General features: G+C 36.1%; 1 protein-coding gene across 5 annotated transcripts in view; it reads left to right on the forward strand.

The window, feature by feature from the left end:
• The window catches only part of LOC128985368 (protein argonaute-2-like), a 55168-nt gene that overhangs the window by 4607 nt on the left and 35158 nt on the right, over positions 1-15403 (forward strand). For 4 of the 5 annotated variants that reach the window (XM_054404799.1, XM_054404803.1, XM_054404802.1 and 1 more), the window contains exons 2-5: positions 90-150; positions 8075-8208; positions 10068-10194; positions 11885-11953. In XM_054404799.1, coding sequence (XP_054260774.1) covers positions 129-150; positions 8075-8208; positions 10068-10194; positions 11885-11953 — 352 coding nt within the window. In that variant the 5' untranslated portion in view covers positions 90-128. The remainder of the gene's footprint in view (positions 1-89; positions 151-8074; positions 8209-10067; positions 10195-11884; positions 11954-15403) is intronic. The other variant, XM_054404800.1, reaches the window with a different exon arrangement.

Raw genomic sequence — 15403 nt, forward strand, 5'->3', positions numbered from 1 at the left:
GCTAAGTTATTTAGGCAATCGAATATAAGTTGGGGTTCTAGAGTCAAGCATCCAATTCTTTCCTTTAATATTTTAATTTTCTGTTCCAGATAACTTTGAGAAAGAATCACTCACTAGCATAACTCCTAATGGGAAAGAAGAAAGGAGGAGGTAATAAGTTTTTTTTTTTAATGCAAAGCTTCTAGGCCAATAATTTTTAAATGGCCTTAGATAACTACTCAACTAATCATTCACAGCTGAAATCCTATGAGATCATTTTTGTATGTACTCCTCTATTCCAGTTAGCTCTGGGTCTGGGTTTTCACTAGGCCTCTCCATCTTCTTCTACACCTCTGCAATTCCTCTTCCTCCACATACTGGACTACTCCACATACTCCACATGATGGATTCAAGATGGCTGCTAGTACAAACAATTCAGTAGTTTGCTCTTCATTTGGACTAGTTTTATAAAGTTTCATTAGTATTTTGTGATTTCTGAGTGTTACTAACTTAACCTACAAGTTACAGTGAGTCATATAACAGCTAGAACTCTATCTTTTCACATTCATACTTACAATCCATCCAGTTTTAGTTTTATTGTGCTTGGATTTGGGGCTATCTAAGTTTGCCTTCAAATTTAATCATTTCATGTTGGAACATTATATTAACCGCCAATTTCACATTTGACATTTCATAACCTCAAAATACACTACTGCTGTCAGTGCTGTCTGCAGAATCACATTTCTCAACTGTCAGTTTTTTTTTTTTCTCCAAGCTAGACTGATAACTCACTCAGCCTTAAGTGTAGTCTCAGTCTGGTCCTCAACCAATAGACCTTCAACCAAGAGTTGGCCTACAACCTCCTGCTTGTGCAGTCGGCTCTAAACATAATAGACCTCAATCCTCAACCAAGAGTTGGCTTACGACCTTTTACTTGTGTAGTCAGTTCTCAACATAACAGACCTCTGGTTATAACAGACAACTGGTTAATTGATATTAGGTGATATCAATACTACCAAGATATGCATGAAGCTTATCTGTGCAGTGAGAAACTAACCAAAATTTTATCTTAAAAATATCACAATTATCTTCAGCTCAAGTATTCAGAATGTTCTCTCCCACTAATACAAAGGAATTTAAGGCTGGAAACTTTGTATTTGCTAAGGTTAAAGGATTTCCTTTCTGGCCGGCTAAAATATTAAATGTTGACAATACCTCCTTTAAAACAATTGTTAAATATGAAGTTTTGTTTTTTGGTTCAAATGAAACTACTTTTGTAAATAAAAATGATTTACTTCATTACTATGAAAATAAGTTCAGATACCCTCTTGAATCTGTGGCACAGAAACATAAAAATAATTATAGTGTCGCACTTAAAGAGATTGCCAAAGCATGGGAAGCGGAGAACAAGACAAATAATGGTTCCCCATCGACCCCATCCATGAAATCAGCGAAAACTCCAAGCCAAAGATTGCATCATAACTCAGCTAGTAGAAGTGACAGAAATCAGAAAGTAGAGGTACACACTTCGTCCAGTAAAATCGATACTGTAAATGTGGAAGAAGTATCAGTGAATCCTCCAACAGATAAAAGTGATGTACAAAAATTAAGTGTACTTACTGAAAAATGTATAACACTGGAAAAGGCGCTGATTGAAGAAAGAAAACACAAAACAGATGACTTTCATACTCAAATATTAAAACAAGAGCTAAATAAATTAAAGGAAGAACTTAAAAGCCTTCAGAGGATTATTGATATCCTTCAAGAAGAAAAAAATGAACTTACAACTCAAATAGGCAAAATAACTCAACAAACTCCGAGTAATCTAAACGACAGCTTGAACACCTGCAAAACTACTCAAGAATCTCAAACATGCGTCACTACCACCAAAAGTAACTCCTGGATAACAATTTCTCAAAAAGGAAAACTGAATAAGGCAAAAGAAAGCAATCAAATAACAGAAGTAACTTTGCAGAATAGTTTTGAAGCTTTGACGTCTACGGATTCTGAAACATACCAATTGGACTCGACTGGTATCCCAACAGAGAAATCCACAAATAAGCCGAATCCCTTACAGCCAAGTAAGAAGAAATGCATAACGACAAAGGGTCAGGCTAAGAAAATCAAGGCGGCAAACCAAACCTCTCGCCTGGCAATAATTTCTGATAGCCAGGGCCGAGGTCTAGTGCACTGTATTGACTTGGTGGCTCAGGGAAAATTTGATACCTTTGGCTGTACAATGTCAGGAGCTCATTTGGAGGATGTCCTGAGCTCTTCCCTGAATGCAGACATCCTGAAAAACTATAAGGAGACTGACTGGATACTTCTGATGGCAGGCTGTAATAATGTGAAGGCGCATCATTCTATTGATGATAAGGCTGCTATATCAAACAAAATCATTAACTGTTTAACAAGTCTGATAGAAAAATGTAAAAATACTAATCTGATTTTAACCACCCTACCATATCGGTATGGTCTTCACAATAGCCACTACCACCACCAGATCATTGCGGAAATTAATAACAATATCAGGGCTTTAGTCTACAAGAACAAAGATGTCAACCTGCTAGATCTATATCTATTGGAAAAGTTCAATCACACTCGACATGGCTACCATATAAACAAAAATGGGAAAAGAAAAGTGGCAAACATGATACTGGATATAATTCAAACCAAATGTCAGGCTACCCAAACAGAAAATGACCCAACAGCCATCAAACATATCACCCAAACAGTAAATCTTGGATGTGGAAAAAAGATCACGATTACTCAACAAGACATGACCAGGGTCATCAACGACCATTGTAACAACAAAGAGGTCGCATTCTCTCACACAATATCTGGTGACTTTGGGAACGATAGGCATATGACAGCTGGGGTAGCTGTTACATTCGCACGGGAATTTGGCAAACCCACTCTATGGAACTGTGTGTCTGACCATCTGGCATACCAGCAGGTCAAAGATGGAGCTGGAGTATACAGCTTGATAACAAAGCTGGATTACTGGGGGAAGCCCAACCTAAATGATTATGACAGGGCTTTTGGACAGTTCTGCAATGATTTTAAAAGAAAGGGCTACAAATATCTCTACTGCTCTCCCATGGGCTGTATAAGAGATAGAGTAAAAGTAGAACATTTTATAAAAAATGTCATCAAATTCCAAGTGGAGACTAAGGCCCAGATTAAAATTGTTGCATACAACCAAAGATCAGCACGTGTTTTGCGGAACGGCCTGGATCACAACACCTTCATAAAGGAAATGGAGAGGTGCTTGGAGACCTTTTCTTATCTCCAGAGGGAAGAAGATCCACTAACACCAATAGCAATAGACACCAAATAGATGTTGTTAGCCGTTCTTCACCAGTGAGTCCACATCACCCACCGCTGATTAATCCAGTGAGCAGAGAGCAGATGCCGACATCAGACGTCCCTCTTCGCCTCTCTATGAGTACCACCACTGACCACGGGAGCCTTCACCTACCAGTTACTCCGGAGTCTGACCGGTCATTTGGTGTCATTAGTGGTGAAAAAAGTCAATCTAGTGTGAAAGTGAGTGGCAATGAAGATGATCGGGCAACCAAGGGTAAAGATAGTAGCTTAAGTCATAGTTTTTTAGAAAAAAGGTCTCAAGTCAATATCATAGTGTAGCTTCTGGGCAATTGTATACTCCTACTCGATTAAATCTTCTTCAGGTAAATATTCAATGTTTGAGAAATAAGTTACTTGAACTTGAAAGCTTCTGTGAGGAAAATAAAATAGACATAATATGTCTCTCAGAACATTGGCTTACTTCTGAGGAATTACAGGTTTTTACACCACATGGTTACGTTCCCGGTAGTTTTTTTATTCGAAAAAATTTCAAAAACGGAGGTGCAGGAATTTTTGTTAGAGAGGGGATTGAATTCTGTAAATTTGATATGAGTAAATTTAGTTCAGAAATAGACATAGAAATTAGCTGTGTTAAAATAATTAAAGACAATTTGTATGTTATATCATTGTACAGGTCACCTCGTGGCAACATAGATATATTTTTTGAGAAACTTGAATTAGCCGTGAAGAAGGTTTTATCGAGGGGGACCAAAGTTATCGTCTGCGGAGATTTTAACATAGAAATGATAACAACTGATAACAACAACTCAATTTTGTTTTTGAACTTATTAAGATCAATTAATTTATACTGTACTTATTCCTCACCCACCAGAAACAATGCCTGTTTGGACAACATTTTAGTTAACTTCTCCCAAGATCTGTATGAAGTTACCTCAGCTGAGGGTCACTTTGCGGACCATACTCCACTCCTTTTCACTTTAAAATCTAATATTTCATATACCAATAAAAACTGTAAAACATCACAACAAACTTCTTATTACCGATCACAGAATAATAATGTTATCCAGCTATTTACCAATGAATTAATAAAAGAGAAGTGGAGTATGGTCGAAGAGCACAAAAACGGCAAGATAAATGTTAATACACTGTTTGATAGCTTCTTTAAAAGATATGTAGACCTTTGGCATTTTTGTTCACCATTATTAAAATGTAAAAAAAGCAAACCTACAACTAGTAAAAACAAAGTTAACTGGTATACCAATGAGTTAAGAGTTGAAAGAGACAAAATGCTGACTTTATTTCATATTTACAAAGATTTGTCAAGGAGTGGCTCTGAGCAGACCCAATTGGCTTATAACGCTTATCTCACATGTAAAAGAAATTATAGAAAAAACTTAAAACTAACTAAAAAAATAGCTTGTGAGAAATACATTGATAGTGCAAGAAACAAATGCAAAGCTGCTTGGGAGGTCATATCCCAAGAAAGCTGCAAAAGTTCCACCAAAGTCATCCCTCTTGACCCTGAGTGTGTAAATCAATACTTTATAGAATCTGTCAATAAACTGGTGAAAGGCATTCCTGACACTAATGTCAGTATCTGTGATTTAATGGGTACAAGACCTATAGCTCCTAACTCCTTTCACTGGACAAGTGTAAATCTGGTTGAAGTTTCGAAAATTGTTTCAAGCCTATCAAATTCAAAAAGCACTGATTTTTATTGGATATCCAACTATTTACTGAAACAGACAATAAATATAATTAAGGAACCACTTGCTTATATAATAAGTAGATGTTTAGAATCTGGCTATTTTTCAAATATGTTAAAATTGTCTAAAATTACACCGGTTTATAAGAAAGGAGACAGAAATCTTCCACAAAATTATCGTCCTATATCCGTTATTCCAATTTTTTCAAAATTATTTAAAACTGTTATGAACAATCAACTTAGCAACTATTTTGAAATAAACAGACTATTTTCTGAGTCCCAATTTGGTTTTAGACCCGGACATTCTACGATTTCTGCAGTAATGAAAATTGTCAGTAAAGCACTACATGCCTTTGAAAATAAAGAATCAGCCTTCCTATCCCTATTAGATTTAACTAAGGCATTTGATTGTGTACCGCCTATCAATATCCTTACTAAACTTAACTTTTATGGTGTTTCTGGCGACTCCTTGAAATTAATTGAATCATACTTAATGAACCGTAAGCAATATGTAAATATTATGGGTGCTCACTCATCATTGTGTGATGTCTCCTTGGGAGTGCCGCAGGGCTCAGTTCTCGGACCATTTCTCTTTATTGTAATAATAAATGATCTTCCCAAAAATGTAGGTGTAAATTCTATTATCTATGCAGATGATTCCACGTTTTTTACTTGTAATAAAAACCTTGACCTCTTGGAGGCCAGAATAACCTCAGCTCAAAACCAAGCACAAGAATGGTTCTCAGCTAATAAACTGCTGTGTAATGAGACTAAAACTCAGAATATTTTGCTCAGTCTTTCACAAAATCAAAACCATCAATCAAAATCAATCATCGATCTAAATCAATCTGTAAAACTGCTGGGAATTCACATAGACTCAAAGCTCACATGGAATGACCATGTTGTAAATTTGTGTAAAAAACTCTCAAGGGTCAATTGTTTGTTTTGGAAACTGAGCTCCATAATCTCTACTGACTATCTGAGGACTGCCTATTTCGGACTCTTTCAGTCTCATATTGCTTATGGTCTCATACTTTGGGGACACTCTGCAAATGTCTCAGATGCCCTGATTCTTCAAAAAAAATTAATTAGAACCATTTGTCAAGCCAGGCCTGGAGATCATAGTAGATGTCTTTTCAAACAATTGAAGATTCCTACAATTATTAACTTGTATATTTATCATGTATTAATATTCACAAAAACAAATCTAAATTCTTTTTTTATTAGACGTGAGGTACACAATCACAATACCAGGAATAAAAACAAACTTGAAATCCCGCAACATAGGTTAACAAAGTTTGGAAATTCTTACATGGTAAATTGTGTTAAATTTTTTAATAAGCTTCCCGATAATGCTCACACCACTCCTCTTAAAGGCTTCAAAACCAAGATGTATCAATGGCTCCTAGACAATCCATTCTTTACTATTAATGAGTTTATGGCCACCAACATAGATAATATATTTTAAGTTTTCAAATTAATGATAAGCATTAACTTTTGTTTGTTTGGATGAGGTTTACCAATTTTATTAATTTAATGTCTATGAAGCTGTTGTTTGGGTACTAGGCTGGAGTTGCAACTTTAGTTTTAATTTAAATATATTTAGATATTATTGATGATTATTATCGATATTATTGATATTATTTGATGTTATTGACTGTATATATTTATGTTGACCATGCCCATCTCATGTAAAAATGATCAACGGCAATAAATATCTTATGTCTTATGTCTTATGTCTTACTGACACTGCACTCCTCTTGCTTCCACATGGTGATCTCACCTTGTCAATTCACCTTCTTCTAGGTCTTCCTCTTGGTCTTCTTCCATTCATGTGAAGCTCACTCATTTTTTGGGGGGGATTCTATCATTTTCCATTCTTCTCAAGTGGCCGAACCATCTCAATCTCTCTACTTGCTTTCTAAAACTTTCTTCAACTATTCCTCTTCTCAACTCTTCATTCCTAACTATCCAATCTTGTTTTCCCTTACTGCTTACAAACTTCTTTTTCCTCGCCTGAACCCTATTCCATTCCCTCTCTGTTATTGGCCTATTCCAAACTTCTGCACAACAGGTTACTATCAGTATTTAAGTTTTATACATAGTAATATTATTTATTTTAGTATGTAAAATATTAAATATATGTATGTTTAGTAACTTATGTATGTAATCCAATTGTTGATTGAGGTTAACAACCTATATGTTTCGCCGTAAATACGGCATCGTCAGGGTTACAAAATGTCTTTGTTTTTGTAACCCTGACGATGCAGTATTTACGGCAAAACATGTAGGTTGTTAACCTCAATCAACAATTGGGGATTATTTGACGAGGTATTGTACCATAATATTATAGATATTACCAATACTTGGCCGTTGGTATCGGTATCGAGAATGGATAGTCGATACAGATACCCATCACATCAGCGCAATCGAAAAATAACCGCTATTGCCACGATCGCGCAAGACTACTCAGGCGCGAGTGTTGTTCATGATTTTGCCACGAACGTGAAAGACGACGATGACGTTTCCATGACCGTGGGAGAAGAAAATGACGTCTGCACGAGCGAGGGAGATGTTCATGATTTGCCGCAATTGCAAAAAGACAACGATGACGTTTCCATGATGGCAGGAGACGATGATGACGTTTCCATGATGGCAGGAGACGTTTCCGTGACCGCGCGAGTTGATAATGATGTATGTCCACGTGACCGCGTGAGATTATCAGATTTTGGCAGCGATCCTGGAAGACAATGATACTATCTACACAGCCGAAAAATGCTAATGCATTTGCCACAATCTCAGAAGACTTTGTTTAGGCCAAACATAAGTATATTTAAGGTATAAATTGGTAATAGTTATGTAAACCATCTTACCCCCTCTGCCAAAAAAAGGAAGGGCTTCATTTTTAAGGTTTTGACTGTACACTTTATTATAAGACGTTTAATCCATATGTTTGAGCAATCATCAAATGATAATCATCAAAAAGAAGTAAAACGGCTTGAATAAGGTAAGAATGTAGTATTTTGTAAATTGCATAATTTATGTGTTTTAAAATGTTAGGAGGTAAAGGAGGAGGAGGAGGAGGCGGCGGTGGCGGCGGAGGAGGTCAACAACCTCCATCACAGCAACAACCTCCACCCCAGCAACAACAACCTCCACCCCAGCAACAACAACCTCAACCCCCGCGACAGCAGGTAAGATTTGCTCTATGTAGAGCCTTTTAAGATTAGTGGAATGGTATAATCTGAACATTGAGGCCAATCAGAGCGCCAATTCATACTCACTTTGTGCATTCTTGCTGTTAGGCCTACTCTAACAGGAAATTAACTGTATGTATTACTAAAAAAAAAAAACAACTTTGACGATGTCTATTGTAATACTTGTATTGCTTAATGACAAATAAAGATCTTGAATCTTGAATCAATGAATTGAGTAAGATAAGACTGTAAAGTATAATTTTTTTAATTGCACAACTACATTCTACTGGGAATACATGTATACTTTGAATTTATGGGTTAATTAAATACCTCTACTATTTTCTTGCAAAGGTCGAAGATTTGTAGGTTCCTTTGGCTTTGGCTTAATTGATTATGTTGTTTGACATAATGAGATTAAACAAATTATATTATATTTTCTTTATTGGGTGGGTTGGTAGAGAATGTGCCAGAAGGAGACTGGCCAATGGCAAAATTGTGTCGACGTTAAGAATGTTGAGCGGGAGAAAGCAATGGTCTTGAGTGGGTAGGCTATGTAATGTGCAGTATCAGGCCATGTAGCAACAGCATGGTGTTGATTCCAGGTTATTGGTCCACCGCTCGTTGTTTAGCACTAGATACCATCAGGAGTTCAAAAAATAATTATCCAAGATTTTATTTGAACTATATATAGGCCTATTTCTATTTCATATAAGGTAATTGGGGGGAAAAATAAATCAAGGAAGTTTTCAAGGGGTTTGAAACCCGAAGTAAAGTACGTAAATTAATTGGTTTTTGTGAAGATGTATTAAGTTACCAACACTCTGACCTTTATCTGTTCACAGACCAAAAATCTGTAAATTACGTTTTTATTCATAGGCTATAGTGTTCAAATAGCGTCAAAATGTGAAATATTGGGATGAATCGTATACAGTAGACTGTAGACTCCTGTTATTTCAAACTCCTCAATCCTCAACTTTAGTCCAAATTGAAATAATTCAAAACCATTAACAGTTAATACAAAAACGACATAATGTTTCATCACCACACATTTTGTGTTCATTGTTAGTTAACAGTTGCTGCAAGCCACTCACCGGTGAGTGCTCCATTTTCTTTCTGCCACGCTGAACGCTCAATAGTGAGTGCTGGCATCACCTACATTCCATTCAATTTCTGCGCAGCAGCACCCCGGGAAAAACGGGTATTTTCATGTCTGCATTTAGCTAGGTATGGGTGCTTTATTGTGGTGTAGGTTTGTAGTAAATTTCCCCTTAAAATCCCTTTCTGGCAAGCTTAAACATCTTTCTCTCTCTAATTGACAATACAATGGGACCAGCTAGTTCCAGACAGTGCTGCTATCTGTGAAGTGTTTCTGCAAACTACGTTGACTTGTGTCGTAACACAGCACATCACCGTCATTTGCTATTCGTCAGACCGAAATATTTGAAAGCCAAACAGATTCACTCGACGCTGCACTGCACCGGGGCTAGGCCTGCCATTGGTGGGCCGCAGCGAACGTGATAATTAAATAAACATAGTCACTACATCTAGATGTTCATGAATATCACTGTAACCTGCTTGTTATGGAAAATAAGTTTACACAAACTTTGGTACGTAATGTGAAGCACCAGTGCATAAATTATGTAATAAGATTCATTTGCGGCTAGTGAACAACCTTTTCTACAATATAGACTTTTAGAAATGTGTATACTTTGTATTTGTCCTATTGGAAATAAACATTTGATTATTGATTTATAGATAAATCCAATCCATCTTGGTTTGGACTGGAGTCAACTGTATTTGCCTAACTAATTCTGGTTTCTCTTACATTGCATTTATTTGATTTCCACTTTTCTCAGCAACAGAGGGCAGGCCCCCCTCCTGGGCCAGATTTCGCTGGTGGAGGAGATTTCCCCAGCATTGGAGGGGGAGGAGGTGGTGGGAGAGGAGGTGGGAGAGGAGGTCGGGGCAGAGGACAGGATGGAGGTAAGTGATAATCTGAAAAAGTATTCCCTAGTTTTGAGATTTCTTTATTTATTGTACAATATACAAATCACAATTACTGATACATTAAATGAAAGGTAATGAAATAAAAGTTTAGATGTATTATATAGTGTGTATTCAAAATTAAGTAAAAAAAAAAATTTTAAGTAGAAAAAAAATTAAGTAATTAGTGTGTAAATAAAAGGATTATGTGCATTACCACCATATTCACGCCTAAAATTGCGCTGCACAGTAGTACGGTAACAGAATTTGTTTTGCACTAACCAAATAACATGTTGTGCTTTCTGTTGCGGAGTAACCATTGCACTGACAGTGCTAAGCGCTGGATGAGGCGTGTGGCAAAACTAGGCTCAAACAGGTCAAAACAGGTGTACCAAATTTATTGCCAACGTACAAAACTAATGCTTACAAGTATACTCAACAGCACCAAAGGATTATTACTCATCCAACTAATACTATGGTGAGGTATTTTTAAAACTAGGTAGTTCCTTTTCTGACACCCGGTGTAATAATAGACTAGCTGTAGTCATTTTTTTTATTCAAAAGAAACATATTCAAACATGCCAGTCAAAGATTGTGCTACAGTCTGAGTTTCTTCAACTGTTACCTACTGTGTTGGTTGGATGCAACACAGAAGGTGCTATAGTTTTCAGTAAATTAAAATAAAGTTAAGCTCACGGGCGGAAACAGTATTTTACACACTGTTGAAGGCTCAATTGGACCAAGGTCATTTTAATTCTACATAAAACAGTCTACATCTTGTAACATGAAAATGGAATTTTCATTTCTATTGTCGGATTGGTGCTCAGCAATCCAATTGAAAAGTTTTAAGTAGGCCTAAATCAAATGTTTCTTAATTTTGGACGGTTAAAAGCATGAAATTAAAATCGTATAAAGTTATTGTCTTTTTCTATTTATAAGGGTTAACCTTATCATTATGACAAATAATGTGTAAATGTACCTCGTCAGACAATCCTTAACTTGTAGTGTCAAATGTGCTACATATGTTTTGGAGGATATTTAAAAAATCTCCGCCATCATCAGGCTACCAAAAGGATCCAGTTGATGTGTCGTCAGAATAAATAAATAAAACACACTTTTTAAACAAAACATAAAAACGACAATGACAGGCCTATCAACTACACACACTGCCGTGGACATGGCAGGAAGCAGACTGAATGTTATGTTATGATGGACTGACTTGACTCTGGGCTGTCGTCTGCATTATCAACAGCTGATATTGGTCTATTGTAGTGACGGAGTGACCATCTGTAAGGAAATCAACTAGGAGGGGTTATTACCTCATTTAGAACAGTTGTAAAAATTGATCAAATCACTTACGAACGATTTTATTTTTGATTTTTTGGAGCTTCAAACTAAACATAGATACTCAATTAAAATGCATGGGTGCGATAAAAGTTTACTAAAGCAAAAATACTAAGCTGTTACAACTGTTAGACCTTTCATCATACCATTTTTTTGTCATTCTCGAACAGCCATTGTATTTGTAAGTTTTTGAGTTTGTCAAGGTATGTAAATTTTGGTTTGTTCCATCTCTGAGAAATTAGTTAGAATTTAGAGAAATTGAATAGAATCCAAAGTAATTCCATTATTGTTTGTGTATTTTGTGTTTCATGTCACTGTAGTGTAGTTTTGTGCAATTTGGTTGTAGGCCGAGGCGGACGCGGTGGTAGACAAGGAAGAGGAGGGGAAGGAGATGGACCACAGGGTCCACCTCAAGGTAAAATATCACAACAATTTAGTATTTTACTGTGTGTCCATCCTCCAGTTACTGAGGAATAACAAAAACTGGCAATGTAGCATAAGAAGAAGCTGCCAGTTGTGAAAAAACCTTTGGTGATGAAGAGGAAAACACCATTCATCCTACTGCTGCGCATCCAAGGGAGCTGAGAATAGTGTCTTTTTTAAATCACTTCCGCAAAGATTCGTGGCGGCTGAAGGATTAGGATGGTTGGGTGGTGTCCCAGCCCCTAAATTAGCCCTCGCTCGACTGCTCTGGGTTTTGACCATGAGCACAGAAAACATACTACTATAACCCAGAATGCCAACCGCATGGTAAAAAGCATTAAGTGTTTTGAGAGAGCTTTGCCTGTCAATTCATAGGCAGCGCCACCAGCGTTGCTATGCTGGGTGCATAGCAACGCTGGTGGCGCTGCCTACGGATTGACAGGCAAAGGAAGAATTTTTGTATATCACCGTAAAGTGTATTAAATAACGCCAGTTTTGTAACCTACGTCAAATAACAAGAACATAGAGCCCAAACACGAAATAATTGCGACGATATTAAGTATATATTTGGTTTTAAAATAATAGATAGTTTTCGTGTCGTGGTATGCTTAATATCATCACAATTATTTCGTTTTTGGGCTCAATGTTCTTGTTGTTTGATGCAGGTTACAAATATGGTGTTATTTAATATATATTATGGTGATATACAAACTATTTTACCAACTATGCATTGAGCCTAGTGGTTGACTCATTGTCAAACCCCAGAGCAGCCGAGTGAGGGCTAATTTAGGGGCTGGGACACCACCCGACTGTCATAATCCTTCAGCTGCCACGAATCTTTGAGGAAGGTATAGGTACTCCCGTTTCTGGTAGAGTACCTAAGTTAAGAGAGGGTGTTGTAGCATTTTTCTATATTAAATCATGTGGGGGTTTACGCGGTGAACAATGATGTTGTTTTAAAACATTTCCTTCCACACTCCTCTGTAATTCAGGTAAGTATAATTGGTAGTTAATGTGTTAAAATATATCCCAACCAGTTTTAAAAGTTCTGCCTCTTCTCACTGTTGACTCAATTTTTTGTAGTGTTCTGTTTGTATAGATTTTCTGTGGACTCTGATTAGCTCTGATCTCTATCACTTAAAAAGTTCCTAAATAGTGACTGAGTGATTACTTACTTACTTACTGCCGTGGCTCCACAAATCTCAGTTGATTCTTCGCCTCGTGTACCAGCCTCTTCCACCCTTCTCTGTCTTCTGCCAAGTTGACACTTGCACCCATTGTCCTGATGTCGTTCGATACTTGGTCAGTCCATCTCAATTTCGGCCTTCCCAATGGATGTTTACCTCCAGGTGTGGCTCTCCAAACTTCATACAGTCTTGTTCCTTTCTCTCTTCTTAGCACCTGCCCTATCCAACTTAACCTTCTTCCTTTAACTATTGCAACAATATCTGGGTCGGTGTATAGTGATCGCTGAGTGATTAGTTAAAAAAAAATAAACTCAACTCTGACTCCTATTGTTTTCTCAGTTTTTATGCGCTTTGTATTTTTCATTACTTTTGGTACTGTAGTTACTTTCAACTTCAATAGGTCGTCTAAAGATTCAATGTATCTGTGGGTCATAATCCGAGATAAGCTCTAAAGTGTTTGCATTTTGGAAACATCATTTTTACTGATTCCGAGAGCTTGTGCAGTCCCTGAATCCCTGGTTCCCATGCTTTTCCTGTCAGCCCATTTGCCCATTGAAGTTAAGCATTTTCTTTCTTCTCTCCCATGCTTTTGCTTTTATACTATTTGCCGCCTTGATTAACAATATATACAAAACAAATAAGTTTAAGTTATTTTCCGGTGATTATTCTTCATTTTCTGCTTGACAAAATTCATCCGAGTAAGTGACTGCAATGTTCAATTGCTGATATGTTGAGTACTTCAGTTGAAAAATGTGATTAACAGCGATAAAGTGTGTAAATGTTATAGAAACTCCCATTATATACCTAAAGTTCTTAACAATTTTTGTCTTCTTGAAATAGAAAATATTCCTCCATGGTCAAAGAAGTCTATAAAATCGTGGTCTTCGGGGGATGATGAACTGGCAAAAAGTTTTGGCTTGCGCTTCAGTTTCCGTGCAATCCATCTTTAGGGCTAGCTACAATTTAAATTAAATTATATTTATTTCAGCCACTCTTTAATGTCAGCCAGTATTTCCACCAGTTCAACAAGACTGATATCTCACAAAGATCGATATTCCAGTAATATCTTGTTCTGTCATTATTGCAGTATAGATGATTTAGATTTGTTTATTATTGTTATATTTCATTTTGTATTTGTTTGATGTTTAGTTTGCCACATAAAATTATAACTAGTTTATTTCAATTTTTTAGAATTATCTCTCATTGTAATTTAATAAATAATAGTGAATTAATGTACTTTTGTTATTTTGTAAAATTTATATACTAGGAATGGGTCGATGTTTAACATCACTTGTCTGTTCTACATTTTGGAATAGAATCGATTTAAAAATTAATGGAAAGAGTCTTTATTGGTTTATTGGTTGTTATGGAATAATTTTTCCATCTTCCAATAATCTCATATTTGTGAGAATGTTCAAAATTTTATAATATCAGTTTATTTATTCTCCACAAGAATAACATAAATTTTAAATCCCCCCCTTACTGTTATTGGAAATTTTCTACTTAACCTTTTATGCGCACGAAAATGCTTCACAGTAAAAAAATATTGGTTTTTCATTGAATAGATTGCCACAATAAAAATCGTGAATTTTCATATTTTAAGGGTAAAAATTTGAAAAAATAAGAAACTTCATTACACATTGTTTTAACGCCTATTCTTGCTGGTTCACAAATTCATTCTAGATTATCCCATTCTACATATATATGCCAAATTAAATAAAATTCCCATCATTATTGATTTAGTTATTGCGTTCACTAACTTGAATATACAAATTTGAATGAATAGTGTTTTTGGCTTCTTGGGACATCAAAATAAAAAAGTAAATTGGTCACGGGTCTAGGTCTTGCCATGCCATGGCAATAACGTTTTCTCAATAGGTGGAATTCCCTAAAACCAAAACTATAAATTGCAACCTTCACATTTCTAGTAATGCACGACTGGGAGATGATCTCAGATGTTATTGTGTTTCTGGCATAAATGGTTTTGAAAATAAATAATAAGTTTTAGTGTTGGTTCACAAAAGTAAAGTAATAGTTACAATTTTCATGGTGAATAAAAAGTCCAAGACCCCCCCAATCTAATATTAACAAGTAAATATACACAGATATCGTTTTAATGGTCATGCAATCTTAGCAGTAAGTTCCATTTTATGATTTAAACCATTTGTAGTGTCCCCTAAAAATGCGGGTTTTTGGGGCAACTCAAAATGTTGAAATATAAACCTCCTTCAATAGACACTTCATTTTGAAGTGTT

This window comes from Macrosteles quadrilineatus, unplaced genomic scaffold, assembly GCF_028750875.1.
Source record: "Macrosteles quadrilineatus isolate MER2022 unplaced genomic scaffold, UCM_ALF_1.0 Scaffold_2__2_contigs__length_208266976, whole genome shotgun sequence".
NCBI classification, from domain to species: domain Eukaryota; kingdom Metazoa; phylum Arthropoda; class Insecta; order Hemiptera; family Cicadellidae; genus Macrosteles; species Macrosteles quadrilineatus.